The 24,087-nt window shown below is 32.1% G+C and overlaps 1 protein-coding gene across 4 annotated transcripts in view; it reads left to right on the forward strand.

The window, feature by feature from the left end:
* LOC126881274 (gamma-tubulin complex component 2-like) overlaps window positions 1–10,023 on the forward strand; it is a 109,704-nt gene extending 99,681 nt beyond the window's left edge. For 2 of the 4 annotated variants that reach the window (XM_050645456.1, XM_050645459.1), the window contains 2 exons: window positions 9,720–9,799; window positions 9,852–10,023. In XM_050645456.1, coding sequence (XP_050501413.1) covers window positions 9,720–9,799; window positions 9,852–9,910 — 139 coding nt within the window. In that variant the 3' untranslated portion in view covers window positions 9,911–10,023. The remainder of the gene's footprint in view (window positions 1–9,719; window positions 9,800–9,851) is intronic. The other 2 variants (XM_050645458.1, XM_050645460.1) reach the window with 1 other exon arrangement.
* The last annotated feature ends 14,064 nt before the right edge of the window (window positions 10,024–24,087 follow it).

Raw genomic sequence — 24,087 nt, forward strand, 5'->3', positions numbered from 1 at the left:
CATATCGATTTTTTCTCCTTGAATTTGAAAAAATTTATTTGATTGACATAACAATGATTTGTATAAATTGTAACAGGTTTTATGCATGGTTGCACCAACAGATCTTAAGCTTAAGACGTGCTTTATAGCCCGATCAAAGAATAATCTGACCCAAAAAAAAATAAAGGAAGGATAAAGGAAGAATGCAAATTTGGGAATAGGTAGTTGAAATTGTCTATTATTATATAAAACAAAGTTTACAATTCTACATCCCCTCCATTTTTGTAAAATGGAGGGGAATACCCCTTCTCGGGAGTGAATGTATATACATTCAAAATAAGTCCGGAATTGGATAAAATGACTAATTCTAAGCAACTTTTGTTCTATAGAGTTTTTTCACTAAGTCAATACTTTTTGAGTTATTTGCGAGTGAATAGGTTCATTTTTAACAACAACAAAAATTGGCTCTGCCAAAGTCATAAAAACATGTTTTTGGACAGTTTTTCGCAAATAACTCAAAAAGTAAGTATTTTATCAAAAAATATTCTTAGTAAAAATATAGCTAATAAAAAAGTGAAAAGAATGGTGTACGCATGAAGTTTGTATACCCAGTAGAAGCGGAGTTGTAGCTAATGAAAAGTAGGTTCTTATTCGTCCAATTCCAAATCGAATATTTCAAAGTGAAATAACCAAAAAACGGAGCACTTTCCGGGGAAGACTCATTACAACTTTTTTAAAGTGTTTGAAAAAAGGTTTATTTTTGTTTTTTTTTAACTTCTTACATTAAAGGTAAGTGAGGTACTCTCAAAATATTGTTGCTCCCTTTTAGATTTTGGTAAAAAGAATCGCGAAAATCCTATAAGCGAAATCCCGCTAAGTAGCATCCCAAATAAAATTAATCGTTACCGCTTCACAAGTTACTTTGCTTATCTATTCTTTATAATGATCTATAAGTTTCATTGATTCAAACTGTTCATTTTTGAAAAAAAATGGTTTTAAAATAAATTTCTTTTTCTAATTTTGAAAAGAATTCCATTTTTTTTCAAAATAACTTAAAAATTATTTGTAATACCAAAAATCTCAAAGACCAATAAAATGTACGTTTTGCTTTTCTGAATATTTTGGATTTTTTTTTGTTTTCCTGGTAGACAAAAATTGGTTATTATGCTATGACTGTTCAAAATTTGCATACACTCGTAATTAGTGACTCGTTCAAGCCATTTTAACTATCAAAAACAAGCACTTTGAACCGATGAAACTTACAGATAATATAAAGAATACAGAAGCAAAGTAACTTGTGAGGCGGTAACGAATAATTTTATTTGGGATGCTAATTAGGGGGTGATTTTCGCGATTTCTTTACCAAAAAATAATAGCAACCAACAATATTTTGAGCGTAACTTACTTAGGTACTTTTAATTTTAGAAGTTTTTTTAAAAAACAAAAATAAACCTTTTTTTTTAAACAAAAATTAACCTTTAAATAAACACTTTAAAAAAGTTGTAATGAGTTTTCCCTGAAAAGTGCTCCGTTTTTTGGTTATTTCACGTTGAAATATTCGATTTGAAATTTCACGAACAAAAACCTACTTCTCATTAGCTACAACTCTGCTTCTACTGGGTCAACAGACTTGAAGCATACACCATTTCTTTCACTTTTTTATAAGCTATAGTTTCGTTAAGAATATTTTTTGTCGATAAAATACTAACTTTTTGAGTTACTTGCGAAAAACCGTCCATCAAGAGCATGTCATTTGCCAAAAAGCATGTTTTTTTGTTAAAAATGAACATATTCACTTGCAAATAACTTAAAAAGTATTGACTTAGTGAAAAAACTCTAGAGAACGAAAGTTGCTTAGAATTAGTCATTTTATCCAATTCCGGACTTACTTTGAATGTATATTTTCACCCCCGAGAAGGACTATTCGTAAAATGGAGGGGATGTGGAATTGTAAACTTTTTCTTAAATAATAATAGACAATTTCAACTACCTATTCCCAAATTTTCATCCTTCCTTTTAGGGCAGCCAATGAGGGTATTTGGCTCCGAATTCCATCCTACTACATCTATTTACTTGGATATGTTCACTGTAAGTAGCGAATAGCTCAAGAAATGAAGTCTACCCTATGCCGATGTGCGCTTTTATCTTGGGGGTGGCTCCCACCCCTTCTCGGGTGTGAAAATTTTTTTGATTAAAATAGCTACGGAATAGGCTAAAGAACCTAATTCTAAGCAAAAACTGTTTTATAATTTTTTTTTGAAAACTCAATACTGTTTAAGTTATTCGCGATTGAAAATTGCTATGCATCTAACAAAAAAACTATATAAAATATTTTTGTAGCTCATAAAAAACAGAAGAGATTCGTTCCTTCGTAGATCTTCTAGTTATAATACAAAAAAGGATATGGTAGGTGAGAAGAGTTTGTTTTTTTGGTGCATGCTCAAATCGGTGTATTCAACTTGAAATAAAAGAGAAACGGTCAATTTTAGGTGTATACTGATACCAATAACTTTTATAGTTCTTGAAAAGACATTTAAAATGAGCAATATTAAATGTCGATTACATTCAAACTAAGCGAGATATGCTGCAAAAAATTGATGACTAATGTATTTTAAGAAGAAATGAGAAGTATATTTAACCCCTCATCAATCAGATTTATTTAAATACATCGTTTTCCTTCTACAATACTTTTTACTATAGTATTATTTCTATGTTCCAAAAGTTGGACTGGTTTAAAATGAATGGTTTTTTTTTAAAATGAGATCAAATTATAGAGCACATTTTTAAATTTTCTTAAAAATCTTCCTTTTTCTATATGTTACTCGAAAATGATAAGAGATGCTAAAAAGAGATACCACACAAATATGAGTTTTTTAGATAAAAATTTCGTTTTTATATTCCATTTCTGTATCTCTTATCATTTTCAAGTTACACGGAGAAAAAGGAAGATTTTAAGAAAATTTAAAAATGCGCCCTATAATTTAATCTTATTTTTTTCAAAAACCATTCATTTTAAATCTATCCAACTTTTTGAACATAGAAATCACACTATAATAAAAAGTATTGTAGAAGTAAAACGATTTACATTCTGGTGGATGAGGGTTAAAATTATTTCTGATTTTTTCTTAAAATACATTAGTTATCAATTTTGTTTGCAGCATATCTCGATTAGTTTTAACATTATCGACCTTTAATATTGCTTATTTTAAAGGTCTTTTCAAGCACTACAAAAGATATTGCGAGAATTATACACCTAAAATCGACCGTTTCTCTGTTATTTCAAGTTTTTTTTTCTTTTTTGGCTTGGACTATGGTCATACAGCCAGTCTCAATCAAAAGTAAATGTATTAAAGATATTGCCAATTAGTGAAACTTGGTTATTATATTATTACAATTTTTTACTTCTTATTTACCTACTCATTACAGCTAATGTACATACTATGTTAATAAATATAAATATATTATATTACTTAATGTTTATCAAGAACACATAGTGTATACATTTTACAAATAAAAATATTAATCTTAATATTAAAATAAATGCATTCTTTTTTGTATTTTATTTTAGTTTTTTTTTTGTTTTTTGTTTGTTTTTTTTTGCCACTACGATAGGATGTCAACCCGGTTCATCCCCGCGGAGGTTTAAATCCTCTTAGTGATTTTTTCTTTAATATTTTTTTTTTAATTATTAATTTTTTTTATTTATTTTTTTTGTTTCATGTTTTTATTTATTTTTTTTTTAAATTTTTTTTTTATTTTTTTTTTCTTTTTATTTTTTTATATTTTTTTAAACATATTTTACAAATACTTATAACTAATTACAATAATATTTTACTATCCGACAAGAAAGATACCAAACAGTCAAAAATTTTCTTTTTATTCAGTGACAGAATAAAGAGAATATTTACAGGGAGTGGGATGTTCTGGTCTATAATTCTTTTAATTAGGTGATTGGTTAGGTGTTTATGCTTTTTGCATTCAAAAAATATGTGGTTCAAGTCACTTTTAACCTCACATTCTTGACAAATATTCGAATCTAATATGTTTATTTTAAATAAATGTGCAGGATAACATGCATGTCCAAATCTAATTCTACTGATGGTGGATATGTATTTGCGAGGGAGGGTGAAATTCTTATACCAAGGTTTTTCTGGAATAATCGGTTGTATCAAACTGTATTGTGTTGTTGAAATGTTACAGTACCTTTCCCAGTGTGTTTTCCAGCTCTTCATCTGTTCAGTTCTTAAACAAGCAAAAGCATCTAGAATGCAGGGCTGATATTTGGTTACTGTTCCATGGATGAGGGAATTTTTAGCTAATTGGTCTACATGCTCATTATGTGTAAGTCCTGAATGTGCTTTTATCCACATAAGTTTTATTTTTGGGGTGTGTTTATTAATTTCAAATAAGATTTTTTTTATTAAAAAAATGTATGGATTAGAAGTACTACAAGGTAGGTAAGGTGTTTGAATAGCAGTAAGCACAGATAATGAATTAGATAAAATTACTGCGGAATTATAGGATGCCAACTTGAAATAAATTAAAGCCTCATATACCACCGCAGCCTCGGCAGTAAAAATGGAGAAATTTGAGGGCAGTTTAAACATTTTTTCTATAAATTTATCTGGAATATAAAAGGCACAACCAGTACCATTTGAACTTTTGGATGCATCTGTATAAATACAAACAGATTTTGACCAATTTGTAAGGTAGTTGTTTAAAACAATACTGTTTAATAAAAAGTGCTCATGATAACTGGGTTGTATAATATCTACTTGATTTAGTAACTCAAAGAAATCTTCGAAATCTACCACTTTATTTGCAACTGCAAGTTCAGTATTATTATCCGCAGTGTTTCGAAATGCGTCACATAACGGTGGCGAGTTTTTGTGAGCCCAATATTTATTTGTTAAATCAAAATAATTTAAAGTACTGATTTCTTTATATAAACAAGTGTTGCAACATCGGATCTTTAGAAGAAATTTTTGACTGAGACATTCCCTTCTGAATTTAGTCGGCGGTTCCATTGTTTCAACATAGAGTGGTTCAATAGGGGTAGATCTCATAGCACCTATGCAACAGCGCAATACTGTGTTTAGAAAAACATCTATGCGACCTAAAATATTTTTACTAGCCGATCCATACAGTACTGAGCCATAATCTATTATAATAGATCTGATATATGAACGATAAAATAAAAGACATGTTTCAACATCTGCACCCCACCAAGTTTTTGCAATTGATTTAAGAAAATTTAGTGCTTTACTGCATTTATCAAGCATAAAATCAACGTGCAGTTTCCAGGTCAATTTGGTATCCAGAATCATACCCAGATATTTTACTGATTTACAAACAGGAAAGTAATCATCATTTAATTGTATTTGTTCTCTTTGAGGTACATTGTGTCTAGTGAATATACAAATGTTAGACTTGTTGTTTGCTAACTCAAAACCATTTTTTTTAAACCACTCACAGCAATGTTCATGGATATTTTCCAATGTGTTTAAGCCATCATTATATTTTTTAGATTCAGTATAAATACAAAAGTCATCAGCATATTGTATTATATTAAACGAAATATTGTCGATACTAATATTATGAAAATCAGCTGTGTAAAGATTAAATAGAAAAGGACTTAAAACTGACCCCTGTGGGAGACCTGAGCTATTAAAACGTGGTCCAATGAGTTTATTATTTTCAACCCTGATATATATTTTCCTGTTTTTGTAGAAATTGACAATATTTTGAGCTAGAAGAGAAGGTATTTCGAATCGATGAATCATTTTGTCTTTTAGCATATCTAAATTAACACAGTCATATGCACCTTCAATATCCAAACATAACATTGGTACATATGTATTTCGAGAATATGCATTTTGAATATGAGTTACAATAGTAGCGAGAGCATCCATAGTACCACATCCTTGTCTGTAGCCGTACTGAGAATTTGGAAGTAGTTTTTTCTCATTTATCTACCATTCAAGTCTTACTTTCAGTATTCTTTCTAAAACTTTGAGAATACAAGACATAAGTGAAATTGGTCTGTATGATTGTGCCAGTTTCGGATCTTTGTTTGGTTTTAAAATTGGAATGACAATGACTTCTTTAAATTCTTCCGTACCTGCATATAGGACTTCATTAAATATTTCCAATAAAAGATCTTTAGCGATTGCAGGAAGCATATTAATCATAGGGTACTTAATATGGTCATAGCCAGGACTTGTGCTAGGACGATTATTTAAGGTATAACTTAGTTCAGTTAGTCTAATAGGTTGAAATAAAAAATGATTTTTGTCAGTATCGATTTTCTTAGATTCATTAGGCTTAGATGTTGCTGTTGGTGGGGCTATTTTGTCAAAAAACTCTTCTATCCAATCATCCTCAAAAGATTTTGATTTTGTTGGTGATTTTCTGTATAACTTCCTAGCTTGAGTCCAGAGTACTGATGATGGAATTGATTTATTGAGAGAAGAAACCCAATTGACCCAGCTTTGTTTTGCAATACTTTTTAGTTGTTTTTTGGTACTTGCCATAATTGATTGACATTTTATATAGTTCTCAAAATTACGTTCTTTTTTATAATCGTTGAGTGATAATTGACGCTTTTTAATAATCATGTCACATTCAGTATTCCACCACGGTGACGGATTTCGGGTTCTTGGCTTAAAAGTTCTATACTGTGGTATTGCAATCTCAGCAGCATAATTTATACTATTTATTAAATATTCATATTTGCTTGATACATTATTTTGAACATCACCATTTTTATTAAAAAAGTTTTGTACCAAAGAAGTATATAAAGGCCAATTCGCTTTTTTGATGTTCCATTTATTTTTCGGTAAAATTGTTTCCGTTTCGTCTTTAATGCAAATATCCACATGTATAACGAAGTGATTCGATCCAAGAGTGTCTGAAGAGACATACCATTCAGTCTTACTAACAAGATCAGGACTGCAGAGAGTAACATCAATCATTGAGTAATTCTGATTAGGTTGAGTTAGTAAAGTTGGATTTTCATTATTTAAAACTGTAAATTCAAGATCATCTGCCATTTTAATCAGTTGTATTCCAATTTCATCATTTGTATTTGAACCCCAAACAGAATGATGGGCATTAAAATCACCTCCAATTATAACTGGTTTTTGTACCTGGGAAAATATGTTCATCCAATCATTTATTGTGCATCTAATTTTAGGTGCCCTATACAGTGATATAAAACTAATTTGTCTATTTCCATATTTAATTTTTATAGCACATAACTGTATTTCATTATTGTACTTATTATTTTCTATTTTTAGTTCAGTAAAACAAATTGATTTATTTATAAGTATTGCAACTCCACCATAACCATCTGACCTATCATTACGAACCAGATTATATCCATTAAAATTATATAACACATTTTTTTTAAACCATGTTTCACTAATAAGAGCTATGTCTATTTTTTTACTTACTAAGTAATGCATCAAACTATTTTTATTTGAGACAACAGAACGAGCATTCCATTGTATTATTTTTAATTTAGGTTGACAGGGCATTATTTATTTAATATTAATCAAAGTACCCTCCAATACCTGTTCAATGCTACTGACTATTAATTTTTTATCGATTGATCGTATATCATCAAAATTTTGTATACCTTGTAAAAGTTGCAATATAAAAGTAGAAAGAATCTCTGTTACATTTTTCTTAATTTCAATATTACCATAATTTGGTACGGTTGTATTAACAGGTAAAGGCTTATCAGGCCCGGAAAACAAAAGGGAACATCGGTTTCTCAGCAGTCGTCTGTGCACTTGGTGAATTAAATTTTCTTTTTTTATTAGTATTATTTATTTCAGGTTGAGTAAAAGCAAAAGAAGTTGGGTTTTTAGAAACTGGTTTAGATATCGAAATATTTTTACTAGTGGAAGGCAGACTAGGAAAATTCCTTTCATTATCTGCTAAACATTCAAAGGAATTATTGCTTACAAAATTTGAAACAGATTTGTCACAGTAATTACGTGCCTCTAGAAAGGACATCTTATGCTCAACCATTATATTTTTAATTTGTTTTTGTTTCTCAAATTGAGGACATTTTTTTTGATATTGAAATATGTTCCTTACTCTTACAATGCATACAAAATATGAGTTCTTTACTACAATTGTGATCTTTTTCTTTAATTTGACTGCATTGCATACATCGTTCTTGTGTGCTTTTGCACTGACCGGATACGTGCCCAAATAAAAGACATTTGTAACACTGAACGACCCTTGTAATATACTGTTCTACGGGGCAAAATACCTTATTAAATGAAACATAATTTGGCAAAACGTTGCCTTCAAAGGTAACTATTATCATTTTTTTATTGACAAATTCAACTTTATTGTCATTTATAATTTTACGTTTGGTTCTGTATATATTAGTGACTTTAGAAGAACATTCTATATTTTCCATTAAATAATCTACATTAAATTTCGTATCTACATCGCGTACTATGCCCTTAATTTCCAACAAATGATTTGGTATGTAAGCCTTAAGGTTTTCCAATTTCAATGATTTATTATTTACCAAATTATTTGCCTCCAATAAGGACTTCAACATAACTTTTATGCGATTTTTTCCTAAACTTTTGATTTCTACAATGTTAGTGAGTTTAAGTTTCTTAAATAAAATATCTGCGACACACATAGGATGCAATTTGCCCAGACTACCTTCATTATTAAGTCTCTCAATATAAACCCAAATATTTTGTATATTATACTTATCTGAAAGCAGGTTAAAGGTTTTCTTTGCTGGTTCCATGCAAGCATTTTTGTCCAGAGAGGCCTCACTATTATCTACTGACATTTTCGTCAACGAAGACGTCCCTACACTTGTTTCCCCCATGGGGGAACAAAATAATGTTATACCCGTATAACACACAAAACAGAAACTTTTAGTAAACCAATACACTTGAAAATAAGCCGGGAATATACCAAAAAACTGCCAAAATTAATATTTTTTTGGATAAATCCAAGAAAAACGAGCACGACTTTGACAGTTATTTTGACAAATTGTTATTTCAAGTTGAATACACAAATGTGAACATGTACCAAAAAACAAACTCTTTTCACCTACCATATCTCTTTTTGCGTTATAACTAGAAGCTTTATGAAGGTAAGTGTCTCTTTGTTTTTTTATAATCTACAAAAATGTTTTATATAGTTTTTTTGGTTAGATGCATAGTTTTTAAGGTATTCGCAAAAAACCGTTCGAAAAGGTGTTAAGTTTCAATCAAAATGGCAAATTTTCAACCACGAATAACTCAAAAAGTATTGAGTTTTCAAAAACAATTATAGAACCGCTTTTGCTTAGAATTGGATTCGCTAGCGAATTCCGTAGTTATTTTAACCAAAAAATTTTCCACCTTTGAGAAGGGGTGGAAACCACCCCCAAGATAAAAACACACATTGGCATAGGGTAGACTTTGAATTAGGAGATATGTAGAGGCTATTACCAAAATTTCATTAAAATCCATGCATTAGAATAGAATTCGGAGGTAATATCCTACTCTTGCTCCCATTGACTGGCGTATTTATTTTTTTGGAGGTTTTCGTAAAGTTTTGTGTTCCTTGATCGGGCTATTAAGCTCTATCAGACCCTATTTATAAGCTGAGCTGAGCTAAGCTGGAACTTAAGATTTGTTGGTGCAACCAGGCATTAGTGTAGTTATATAGTTTGAAATTTTTAAAAATCCTAATATAATTCCTTTTATTAGAATCCTTGCTCTATGCCCGTCAATAGATAACCGTCCCTACATACCAACCGATTATCCCCCATCCCAAAATTTGTCAAACGGTAAGCTTTCTGGTAGCTACTATGCCTTAAATGATACATCGTTATTTTTCAGATTGGACTTCAATTCGTACTACAGCGGCCAGTTGGAGAAGATTGGTTTGGACAGACTAGTCAAAGATTCTTCCGGATAACAGTGGTTGTAGATTTTTCATTTTTGAATGTTTATTAATGTGTATTTTAAGGTAATAAAAACGCTTATTTAATAATAAAAATATAAAACTTTATTTTAATTTAAATATTTATTCCATAAACCTTTTGAGATATTCTTACGATTGTTTCATGGGAAAATAATGCTTTATTATAAATATTTTAAAAAGTTAAAGAAAACTAAGAAGTCAAGCAAAGTCAATAAAAAAATTATTCGTTGAACTACAGCTTTTATAATGTAATGTAGGCTTCCGCTGGAAATGTTTTATAACTGTACATTGTTTTCGGGGTTTATAGACCCTGGCCTGAAATTATTTGTACCAGACATTACAAATCAGACGAGAACTGGTCTAAAGAGATAGAGCATATATGACACTGAACATACAGATTGGGAATTCTTTACACCGTAGTGACGGATAAAATCAACTGTCTAACTGCCATAACTATGCAAGCTACAAGGGTATCCTCCTTAACTCATAAAAAATTAGCTCTATATCATATGCTCTATACTAAATTTACAATCAAGATGCAGTAGAAATAAACAAACCAAGACACGTTACATGCTACTATAGTCGGTTCGCTAAACTCAGACGCAACTGGCTAGATATTTTAGTCGATAATTTTTTTGTTTTTTGCCAATTTTGCAAAAATTGGCAAAATTACTAACTATTTAGTGATTATTAACTACATATTTAGTAATTATTTTTTGCCAATTTTACTAAAATTGGCAAAATTACCGACTAAAATATCTAGAAAGTTGCGTCTGAATTTAGCGAACAGACTATAGGAGCACTCCCGAATCATAATTTATAATGTATATACGGGTCATTCCATTTCAAATCACTCAATTTTGGAGCAAAAAAAATTTTGGACCTCCGATTTGTCTGAAAATTGGTATATAGCTTCTGCGGGACGTAAAAATAAGATATTTAAGGTCAAAATATCTTCTTCTTCTTCTTTTTTTCTCACAATGTTATTTTATGCGATTTTACAGTGATTTGGTGTTTATTTATACAAATTTGCATTTTCTATCGTAAAGTATCAATGGAAAACATAATATTTTAATAGAAGGGACTCAAAAATGTCATTATATGGCATTATAACAAGTTACTTTGATTCAAAACAAGCTTTTGATCAAATTTTATAGTGTAGAAAACGTTAAAATACCGTTTTTTACATTTTTCTCCATTCCCAAAATACGTCATAATCGATTTGGCTGAAAATTTGCCCACAGATAGACAAAACATAGGACTTTAAGTGGTGAGAAGGATTTGAATTATATTACAATACCAAAAAAGTTACATGCAATATTATAGTCAAAAATATAGGCGTCTACTGTAAGTACAATTAACTCGAAAATATCGACCTCACGACAAAAATTGTTAAAAAGAAATTGTAATAATTGTAAATACGATTTATTTGGAACAATTTCAATTCCTACCATTTTTGTCGAAAAGTTAAAAATGGCGGAGATATTGAGCAAAACAGGTTCTCCTTTAAAATCAAGATGGCGGCTAACGTAACGGAGGAATTCATTCGTGATTTTAAATTTAGGCTACTATTGACTCCCCTAAAGATCAGAAAAATAAAATTTTGGGCAGCTCGGCATTCAAGGTCAAATGCTATCCCGACTGGACTAATATATGCTTTTGAGTCTGATATTACTGCATGTAACTTTTTTGGTATTGTAATATAATTCAAATCCTTCTAACCACTTAAAGTCCTATCTTTTGGCTATCTGTGGGCAAATTTTCAGCCAAATCGATGATGATGTATTTTGGGAATGGAGGAAAATGTAAAAAACGGTATTTTAACGTTTTTTACACTAAAATTTGATCAAAAACTTGTTTTGATTCAAAATAACTTGTTATAATGCCATATAATGACATTTTTGAGTCCTTTCTATTAAAATATTATGTTTTTCATTGATACTTTACTACAGAAAAAGCAAATTTGTTGAAATAAATGTTGGAATTCAACTTTATTATTTTTGTTAAGTGTTAGAATACACATGTGGGGTTTCTCTTCATGGCTGGGCCAATTCTCCGAATGCATTAGGGCGATAAACTTTTACCTAAAATTGCACATGTTACAAGGGATGTGAATGTCAGAACTGTATGTTAGTGTTAGTTCTGCGTTCGATACAGTAGTCTAGAAGAATATCTCGTTGTAGAAACACGTATCTTAATTTCTTTGTATATTGTAATATTACGGTTTATCGGTTAAAATAAATAGTTTGTTTACTATTATTTGTACCTTTTATTATCTATTATTTCTAATAGGTTCTGGGCTCAGTTACGTTGTTAGCTCACCTGTATTAAGATAATAATTAAAAGTGTACATTCGCGAAATTTTCGTGTTAACCGAATACATAATGGCGGAGAGTGCGAAATATAACGTCGAAAAGTTGAACGGCAAGAACTATCAATCTTGGAGTTATTTAGTGAAAATGTTACTCATCAATGCTGATCTATGGGAAATAGTTTCGAGTGAGTTACCATTAGAAGCAGATCGAAGCAGTTCTTGGAAAAAACAAAATGATAAGGCTTTGTCAACTATAGCCTTACTTGTTGACGTTAATCAATTAGTGCATATCCGGAACAGGGAATTCGCGCGCGATGCGTGGATAGCGCTAAGGGAGTATCATCAGAAATAAAGTTTGTCTAGTATGGTGTTTTTGTTAAAGCAAATCTGTAGGCTATCGCTAGAGGAGAATGGTGATATGGAAGCACACATTAGTTTATTCCTAGAATCGTTGAATAAACTGGCCGCCTTAGGGGAAGAAATTAAGGACAGGTTCTCAGCAGGAATTTTGCTGGGAAGTCTTCCAGACTCATACAGTTTTTTGATTACAGCGCTGGAAAGTAGGCCATCGAGTGAATTTACTCTAGAATTTGTTACGAGTAAATTAATAGATGAGTACAGGAGACGTCAGGGAGCTTTGGGAAGAAATCAGGAGGAGTCGGTGATAAAGTCAGTATACGAGGGTAACAAAAATAATGGTACTGCAAGGGCAGAAGCAAGGCAGTGTTATTTTTGTAACCGGAAGGGCCATTTTAAACGAGATTGCTTTAAGTACAAAGCGTTTAAGAAGGAAAAGGCCAATAAAGTCATTGAAAGTACTGATGATGCATGTTTTATGGTCAATTATAGCTCAATATTCCTTCAACTTCATACAAAAACTGTAAATCTTAATATAATACAGGTCTATGCTCCTACTGCAGAAAAATCAGATGAAGAGGTTGAGGAATTCTATGAACAAATTAACCATGTTCTAAAATCTATAAAGCCAAGAGACGTCACAATTATCCTTGGTGATTTTAATTCCAAAATTGGGGAAGGAAAAAGCGGCAAATATGTAGGAAATTATGGTCTCGGGTTAAGGAACGAGAGAGGAGACCGAATGTTACAGTTCTGCCAAGAAAACGATACGATTATTTCAAACACATTTTTTAAACTCCCCAAAAGAAGGCTTTATACGTGGACATCACCTCAACATAACGCACAGAAAATAGTTAGAAATCAAATAGACTTTGTGTTGATAAATGAAAGATACAAAAACGGCATAAAATCGGTTAAGGCGTACCCAGGCGCAGATGTTTCCTCGGACCACAATCCCTTGATAGCGCGTGTAAGCATTAAACTTAAGAAACCTTCACAAAGGGTAAAACCAGATTACATAGATACCAGCCGCTTACAGAACTCAAAAATCAAAGAAGAATTAAAGCAACAGATAAACGGTAACCTAAGAATGTTGTCTACAAAGGAACCAAACACGCACGTAGAAAACAAGTGGCAAGACTTAAAAGAAGCCCTAATAAAACCCGCTCAGAATATCCTTAGCAGAGGAAATACGACAAAAAGACAAGAATGGATGACAGAGAAAATTTTAAGTCTCATGGAGGAACGAAGACAGTTTAAGGGAAAATGCAAACAAAAATACAACGAGATACACAAGCAAATTAGAGATGAAATAAGGTCAGCGAAAGAAAACTTTTACAAAAGAAAATGTGAAGAAATTGAAGAACTGCAATTAAAACATGACACGTTTAACCTACATAAAAAGGTAAAAGAATTGGCAGGTATACAAAAAAGGAAGCATCCCAATGTGCTATACAACGCAAATGGACAAATAATAACTGACCTACAAGAAAAGCTTACAACCTGGAAGAATTATATAGAAGAACTCTTTGCCGATGAAAGAGAGGATCATGATATTGGTAACATACAAGGTGAGGAAGGACCAAAAATCTCTAAAGAAGAAATACTATATGCTATAAAAACAATGAAAAATGGCAAATCACCGGGTCCAGATGGACTTCCATCGGAACTTCTTAAGCTTGTGGAAGATGAAACAGTAAATGTTTTGGTTGACCTCTTTAACTGCATTTATAAAACAGGAGAAATACCTAAGGAATGGCTTCTGTCAACTTTTGTAACTATTCCAAAGAAAACAAACGCAAAACTGTGCACCGACCATCGCACAATAAGCTTAATGGGACACACACTAAAAGTATTTCTTAAAGTGATACATACAAGAATTCACAAAAAACTAGACGCTGACATCAGTTATACTCAGTTCGGGTTTCGAAACGGGCTTGGAACAAGGGAAGCACTATTTGCACTTAATATCATGTGCCAAAGATGCCTGGATGTTAACCAGGATATATATATGTGCTTTATTGACTACAACAAGGCGTTCGATAAAGTTCGCCACGAACACCTGATGAGACTGTTGGTAGAGAAAAACTTGGATAAAAGGGACGTCAGAATTATCTTCAATATTTACTATAACCAGAAGGCGAATATTAGAGTAGAACGGGAAACAACCGAGGAACTCGAGATCAAAAAAGGCGTAAGGCAGGGATGCATACTTTCACCAACCTTGTTTAACTTATATTCAGAAGATATTATAAACAGAGCCCTTGCTGACCAAGATATAGGGGTTAAAATAAATGGCACTTTAATAAACAATTTGAGATACGCTGATGACACAGTATTAATAGCAGACACCCCGGAAGATCTCCAAACACTGATAAACAGAATAGTAGAGTGCAGCGAAAAGTTCGGTTTATCACTTAACATCAAAAAAACAAAAATAATGATGGTGTCGAAATCTCCACAAAATTTTTCTGACATAACCGTACATGATCAAAGAATTGAGCGTGTTAGAAAATATAATTACCTGGGAACTGTTATTAATGAAAACAACGACAACTCTGAAGAAATCAAGATCAGAATAGAAAAAGCTAGAGCTACTTTTACCAAAATGAAAACAGTTTTATGCGGAAGAGAGCTAAGTTTAAATCTTAAAATTCGCCTCATGAGATGTTACGTGCTGTCAGTTCTTTTCTATGGAATGGAAGCTTGGACACTGAAAAAGATCGATACAAGGAAAATAGAAGCATTCGAGATGTGGATGTACCGCAGGATACTGAGAATATCGTGGACAGAGAGAGTGACAAACATGGAAGTGTTGCGAAGGATGCAGAAAGAAAAAGAACTTGCGCTTACTATTAAAAAGCGCAAACTGCAATACTTGGGACATATAATGAGGGGACAAAAGTACCAGCTACTACAATTAATTATTCAGGGAAAAATAATAGGTAAAAGATCCATTGGCAGAAGAAAACATTCATGGTTGAAGAATTTAAGAGGTTGGTACAAGTGCAGCAGCTGCCAATTATTTAGATCTACGGTATCAAAAATACGCATAGCCTTGATGATAGCCAAACTTCGGAACGAGGACGGCACCTGAAGAAGAAGATAGCTCAAGGGACGGAAAAAGGGATTCTGCTTCGTGGTATGTGGACTCAGGAGCTTCGAGCCACATGGTTAATTACAAAGGATTCTATACCCAATTTGACGGTAGCAGAAAAGGTGTTGTAAGTTTGACGGAGAAAGGGCAATACTCCGAGGTTCAGGGTATAGGAACAGGACTTATTGAGTGCGTGACTGGATCGGGAGTGGAAAATTTAAAAATCGACGAAGTGTTGTATGTGCCGGGATTAGACTCAAATCTGCTTTCGGTGAAAAAGCTAACAAGTGCGGGACATAATGTGCAATTCGATAAAAACGAGTGTAAAATCGCTTTACACGGAAAAGTCGTCGCGAGTGCGGTGCCTTCACCGGACTTATACAAACTTTCAACTGTGGACCATGGATTGAGTGCTGTGGACCATGGATTGAGTGCTGTGGAGCACTCCAGCAACTGTCAACATGCATGGCATAGACGGTTTGGACACAGGGACATGGATGCAGTCAAACACTTAATGGAAAAGAAAATGGCAGTCGGGATTGATATGACAGACTGTAGGATTAGGGAAACTTGTGAATGCTGTATGAAAGGTAAAATTTTACGTAAGAGTTTTCCAAAATTTTCTCATAGCAATACATTTAATATTCTTGACTTATTACATTCGGATATTTGCGGGCCCATGAAGACTGTTACTCCAGGGGGTAAACGTTATATTTTGACTTTAATTGATGATTTTTCTAGATATACAACTATATATTTATTAAATCATAAAAATGAAGCGGTAAAATGTATAAAAGAGTTTATAGAATTTGCGAGTAATCAGTTAGGTAGGGTTCCAAAAGTAATTAGGTCGGATAGGGGTGGCGAGTACGTAAATAATAATTTAAGGGAATTTTTAAAGGGTAAAGGTATAAAAATTCAATATACAGCGGGGTACTCTCCAGAACAAAACGGGGTTGCAGAAAGAAAGAATCGATCTCTAGTTGAAATGGCTAGGTGCATGTTAATCGATGCGGGTTTAGCAAAGAAATTTTGGGGGGAAGCGATAGTGACAGCCAATTATTTGCAAAATCGATTACCTACTAAGTCGAAAGAAAAAACGCCCTATGAATTGTGGCATAAAGTAACACCGAATGTGTCGAATTTGCAAATATTTGGGTCTACGGTTTATAGCCACATTCCCAAAGAAAAAATGAAGGATAAATTTGATCCAAAAGGTGAGTCACTGATATTTGTAGGTTACTCTGATGAATCAAAAGCGTATAGATTGTTAAATGTAGATACAGAACGTATTACAATTAGCCGTAGTGTGGTGTTTTCCAAGAGAAATATATGCGTCGAGAAAAAGGAGGCAAAAAGTGAGGAAATATCCATTGGGTCCATGATGGAACGGGAAAAAATAGAGCCAAACGACGTAGAAGACAGAGAGGTTGCAAATTTTGAAAACACGGAGGAAATAGAAAATTCTACGGACACATCTAACACGTATGAGAGCTTAAGTTGGGAAGAATCCCATGACGATGACGGTGATTCTAACTATCAATTAGATACAGATCTCGATATAGAGAATTCAGGTGATCGTAGATCTAGCAGAATAAATAAAGGTATTCCACCTGAGCGCTACATAGCAAAGTTGACAGAACTCCAAGAAGAAGAACCAAGAAACTTTAAAGAAGCGCTTGAAAGAAGTGATAGTGAAAAATGGAAGCAAGCTATGCAAGAGAAAATCACGTCATTACGGAAAATTTTTTGTAAAAGCAATATTGATATATATTTATATATCAAGGTAATAAATCATGAAAGGGTTTACGTACTTATATACGTGGATGACATTTTAATAGCAGCAAAGGATTCACAGGTAATAATTGATATATTTGAAGAGAAACTAAAATGTAATTTTTATATAAGGAGTTTGGGATTATTACAAGATTATTTAGGTAGCAAGATTGAAATGTGCGATAAAGGGATATGTAGTTTAAATCAGGCCAGTTGTATTGACAAATTGCTGAACAAGTTTATGATGAAAGATGAAAAAGAGTTCAATATACCGCTGGATGTTGGATACTATAAGCCTAGCAGAGAAAAGCCGGTGAAAAACAGTGAAATATATCAACAATTGATTGGTGGTTTATTATATATTGCGGTAAATACTAGACCGGATATATTGGCAAGCGTCACCATAATAAGCCAACAGAATAAAAATCTAAATGAAGTAGATTGGAACGAAGCAAAGAGGGCGTTAAGATATTTAAATAAAAGAAAATATAAAAAGCTTATTTTAGGACAAAAAGGAACAGATAGCGCATTATACGGCTATGCAGACGCTGACTGGGCAGAAGACAAAGGGAACAGAACATCAAATAGCGGGTATATATTTTTATTACGGGGTTCGCCTATAAATTGGGGATGTAGAAAACAGAATTGCGTGTCTCTATCATCAACTGAAGCAGAGTACATAGCATTGGCTGAAGGATGTCAGGAAGCAATTTGGTTAAAACAGGTTATAAAGGAATTTGTGGGTTTAGAGCCGGAATTAGTTATATAGAAAAAGGGGTTGTTAACTTTAGGTATTGTCCTACCGAGGATATGATAGCCGATATGTTGACTAAGCCGCTGTATAGGGTTAAGTTAGAGTACTTAAGTAGTAAAGGGGGTCTGTTTGACTAATTCAAAAATAATTTTAGTTGCGAGGGGATGTTGGAATTCAACTTTATTATTTTTGTTAAGTGTTAGAATACACATGTGGGGTTTCTCTTCATGGCTGGGCCAATTCTCCGAATGCATTAGGGCGATAAACTTTTACCTAAAATTGCACATGTTACAAGGGATGTGAATGTCAGAACTGTATGTTAGTGTTAGTTCTGCGTTCGATACAGTAGTCTAGAAGAATATCTCGTTGTAGAAACACGTATCTTAATTTCTTTGTATATTGTAATATTACGGTTTTTCGGTTAAAATAAATAGTTTGTTTACTATTATTTGTACCTTTTATTATCTATTATTTCTAATAATAAACACCATATCACTGTAAAATCGCATAAAATAACATTTTGAGAAAAAAAGAAGAAGAATATTTTTTGACCTTAAATATCTTATTTTTACGTCCCGCAGAAGCTATATACCAATTTTCAGACAAATCAGAGATCCAAAATTTTTTGCCTGAGTGATTTGACATGGAATGTACCATACACATTGTAAATCCCAAATCATGTTTTCCAAAGTTTATACATTGTAAATTATGATTCGGGAGTGGTCTTAATAGCATTTAACGTGTCTTGGTTTGTTTATTTCTACTGCATCTTGATTGTAAATTTAGTATAGGTAGGCAGTAACAGAAAAAAAATCAAGTTTGTATTGATAATATATTACAAAGTAGCAAATGGCTCAAGGAGACTGAATATTTATATAAAAAAATCATTTGAACATGTATAGTGGTGATAGTAGTACCTAAAATGAACCACTGCGCATATTGCTAATAATTATTTCGAATGGTATATTTCGAAAGAGTTTTTTACTTTCGATAATTAAGCAAAGAGGATCTTTGCATTCACGACATATCCAGTTAGAACGAATCGGTTTCTGTTTTGTACTACACAATGCATACATATTACATTAAAAACAAACGATGATGGCAGAATAATGATCAAAATGAAATAAAAAGATCAAATAAAAGATCGCTGACATAAATCTCAAAGAATACTTGTAGTAAAGTTGAAGGCGAACAGCTAAATTATAAAAGAAATAGTGATATATGCAACAGAAGATTGCAAACCTGAAAGCGATAAAGAAAAATTCTAGATGAACTCCAAACACTTATAACGGTAGTCAGCTAATGGTATTATTATTTACTCTCTTTAATAAGAATTAACCACAATTTCAGTTGAAAATACAGTGGAACCCAGATAAGTCGGCCTCCGATAACCCGGAAGTCCGGCTAACCCGGATCGATTTTTATCAGACAAAGCAAACATTTTTTCACTTTGAGTTTTTTTACCAAGAAATAAACAATACTGTATACAACTGTACGTAATTTAGATGTACTGTGCTTATGTATTTCATGCTTCTGCAATTATAATCGAGTTTATCTGTAAGTATACCGTACTTTATTAATTTTGACCATATTCTCCGGCTAACCCGGATTTTCGATAACCTGGATCGGCCGCGGTCCCGATTAATCCGACTTATCGAGGTTACACTCTACGTTTATTTTGAGGTTTCGATTCACACCTCGGAAATCGTTCCCAAAACACCGTAATCCCCATTAAAAATAGTAAATAATATTAAAATGCCACAAGTAAATAGTTTCTGAACAATATCAGTTAGATCAGTTTGCGATATTTTGAATATGTATGTTAAATACTTAGTGACAAGATACATCCTTATCACGCGCCCTTTATCATTACTGGATTTTGTTGATTCTAAAACTGTTTTTTGATAAATTAAAATATATATTGCCTATCTAATCTCATGTCTTGTTATAATAACAGCAGTATAGTGTAAGTAATACAATGAAATGCTTTTTCGTAGTCTACAAAGCAGACGACGCAGTAGTTTTTGCAGATAGCGTAAAATAGTTTGCAAAGAATAATATCGCGTATATCAGATATAAGTAGAGAATATGGACTTGATCTCAATACGAAAAAAACAAAGGACAGGGTTATTCACTATATTTTGACCTCCTGTAAACTGCTTTATTTACAGAATTAGAAAAAAATATTAAATGCAAAAGTTATTCGATTTTTAAATTATGATTTTTTGACATATATATCATACTAGTGACGTCATCCATCTGGGCGTGATGACGTAATCGACTATTTTTTTAAATGAGAATAGGGGTCGTGTGATAGCTCATTTGAAAGGGTATTCAATTCTCTATTCAGTAACACCATTGTTTATTTACACAATGGTCTAGTTATACAATGGTAACACGATACACTTAACCAGATTCAGTAATATAAACATTAAGATAATTATTTATACAGGTTGTCAAAAATTTTTTTAATTAAATTAATTGACACAAAAAGAAGATTGTATGTAATTTATTTATTTTAAAATATCTTCTACTGCTGTTAGAAAACAGAAATAAAAGTTTATTGCACAAATAAACATTGCTTTTTGCTTAAATTCAATGTTTAAACTGCCAAGAGGCAGATGTGTGGCAGCTTGAACATTGAATTTAAGTGAAAAGTAATGTTTATTTGTTCAATTAACATTTATTTCTGTTTTCTGAGAGCAGTAGAATGTATTTTGAATTAAATAAATTACATACACTCTTCTTTTTGTGTTAATTAATTTAATTAAAAAAATTTTTTGGACACCCTGTATAAATAATTATCTTAATGTTTATATTACTGAATAGAGAATTGAATAACCTTTCAAATGAGCTAGCACACGACCCCTATTCTCATTTAAAAAATAGTCGATTACGTCATCACGCTCAGATGGATGACGTCACTAGTATGATATATATGTCAAAATATCATAATTTAAAAATCGAATAACTTTTGTGTTTAACATTTTTTTCTAATTCTGTAAATGAAGCAGTTTACAGGGGGGTCAAAATATAGTGAATAACCCTGTACATGGTAGTCAGTAAGCGCGAAATATTAAATACACAGCTTTTGGTTAACCAACAATCAATTGACAGGATAGACAGCTACACATATCTTGGTACCAACATAAACAGCCAATGGGACCATTCTATTGAAATAAAACAACGCCTAGAAACAGCAAGATCAGCGTTCGTAACGATGACGTATCTTTTCAGAAGCTACGATTTACCACTTGGTACCAAAATCTCTATCATCAGATGCTATGTATGTTCTACGTTATTATACGGAGTAGAAGCCTGGACACTTCTGAAGCTTCTTTAAGAAAACTCGAGATGTGTTCACACGCATTTTAAGAATTTCATGGGTAAATTGTGTGACCAATGTTGAGGTCCTACGTAGAATGGGCAAGGAATGCGAGATTATTAACACGATCAAAGAGCGCAATTTAGAATATCTTAGCCATGTTATGATGAATGAACAGATACGTGGCTTGTTGCAACTCATTCCTCAGGCCAAGGTATTTGGAAAGAGAGGGCCAGGGAGAAGAAGAATATCTTGATTTCAAAACCCGAGAGAGTGGTTCAATACATCTACAACCGGACTATTCAGAATAGCAGCAAGTAAAGTTAGGATAGCCATGCTGATCACCAACATCCGGAACGGATAGGCAACGTAAGAAGAGAAGAACAACTCAGACATACACATTTCAAACATCTACATTCCGGATTAAAAATTTTTAAGCGATATAGTGCTTTTCTTGCTGCTAAGCCCTCTGTTAGTTCCCTGAAGACGAATTGCTGATTACTTACCTGCTTCACTTTTACAGCAAATGCTGGCCTTTATTATTTTAAGCAGGCTTTTGGAATTCAGCATAAGTTGATTCAGCTTATCAATATAAACCAAATACAGGGTGTTTCAAAAAGGTATGTCATAAATTAAATCACGCATTGCGGGGACAAAAATAAATTTATTGAATCCAACTTACCTTAGTACAAAAGTGTACACAAAAAAAGTTACAGCCCTTTGAAGTTACAAAATGAAAATCGATTTTTGAAGTTATACTTCTTTAGGCGCGATTGAGATTGAGGGTGAATTTATATTGATCTGCGCGCATGCGCTTACCGACAGTATGGTATTATACGGGCTCTGATTGGGTGTTGAAATGATCTGTCAATAATAAATAATTGTTCAATATGAAGGTAAACAAATGTATAATATATTAGTTTTATTATTGTGAGGACAGAAACAAAAGAGTTTATAATTGTAGTGACATTTAAATAGTTTTTAAAAGCAACAGGTACGTAATAATTTTAAATGTATCATAGGTACCTACCTAGTTTTTAAAAGCAACAGGTACGTAATAATTGTAAATGTATCATAGGTACCTACCTATTTGAACCTACCAAAATACATAGTATGTAATACTTTTATTTACATAATTTGATTACCATCAAAATTTCTATCAATGTTCATCTAATATATTGTTTTCTTACTCTATGTTTTGTTGTATTTTTTCAATTCTAAATCATTTCAATTCAAAATCAAAATAATTAAATTTAATTCAAAAATGTCAAAAGCTTAATCCGTTTAGTTAGTCGATCTTCGCACATAATGACACATTGTCTCCGTGGCGAAGCGTTTAAGGCGAATGAACCTCAATATACCGTGGCGCTGATAGCTGGTTCGAATCCCAATAAAAACTTTTATTTTTTTATTTTTTTTATACATTTTATGATTGTAAGTATATTTATTATATAATTTTATTTTCAGAAAATACGTATTTAGTTAAAAAATTTTCCGACAATTAATGTTCAGAAATCATTTGTGGCATTTTTAATCTGTTTGTGTGTGTTTTATTCTTTTATTATTTTAATTTTTGGCACTGTATTAATAAAAATGTTTGAGAAGTAGTAAGTATAAATTAGTTTAATATTTAAATAAAAAGTATATTAATTTCGTTTAAATCATAGAATAGAAGTATAACTTCTTACGTGCGTACAAAGTACACACACATTCTTTTTTTCAATATATCGAAAACTATTGGAGATTTTTTATTGAAAATGGCCATGTATGATTATTATGGCAGGAACGTCTTAAAACAAAATTATAGTGAAATTTGTCCACCCCATAAAAATTTTATGGGGGTTTTGTTCCCTCAAACCCCCCCAAACTGTTGTGTACGTTCCAATTAATTCACTATTGTGGTACCATTAGTTAAACACAATGTTTTTAAAACTTTTTTGCCTCTTAGTATTTTTTCGATAAGCCAATTTTTATCGAGATGCGGCTTCTTTTTTAATATGTTTACATAAAAATTTTATGGGGGTTTTGTTCCTTTAAAATCCCCAAATGTTACGTCCCAATTAAACTATTATTGTGGTACCATTAGGTAAACACACTGTTTTTAAAACTTTTTTGCCTCTTAGTCTTTTTTTGATAAGTCACCTTTTATTGAGATGTGGCTTCTTCATAATATACCTAAAAATATAAATTATAAATTCAGATTATCAACAGGTATATCATAGGTAGGTACTTAACCATATACAAATATGTAGTGGATTCGACAAATATTCAAAATATCTCGATAAACACTGGCTTATCGAAAAAGTACTAAGAGGCAAAAAAGTTTTAAAAACATTGTGTTTAACTAATGGTGCCACAATAATAATTTAATTGGAACGTATACAAAAGTTTGGGGGGGTTTAAGGGAGCAAAACCCCCATAAAATCTTTATGGGGTGCACAAATTTCACTTTAGTTTTGTTTTAAGATGTTCCTGCCACAAGAATCATACATGTCCATTTTCAATAAAAAATCTCCAATAGTTTTCGA

The sequence above is a fragment of the Diabrotica virgifera genome, chromosome 3 (assembly GCF_917563875.1).
Source record: "Diabrotica virgifera virgifera chromosome 3, PGI_DIABVI_V3a".
NCBI lineage: Eukaryota > Metazoa > Arthropoda > Insecta > Coleoptera > Chrysomelidae > Diabrotica > Diabrotica virgifera.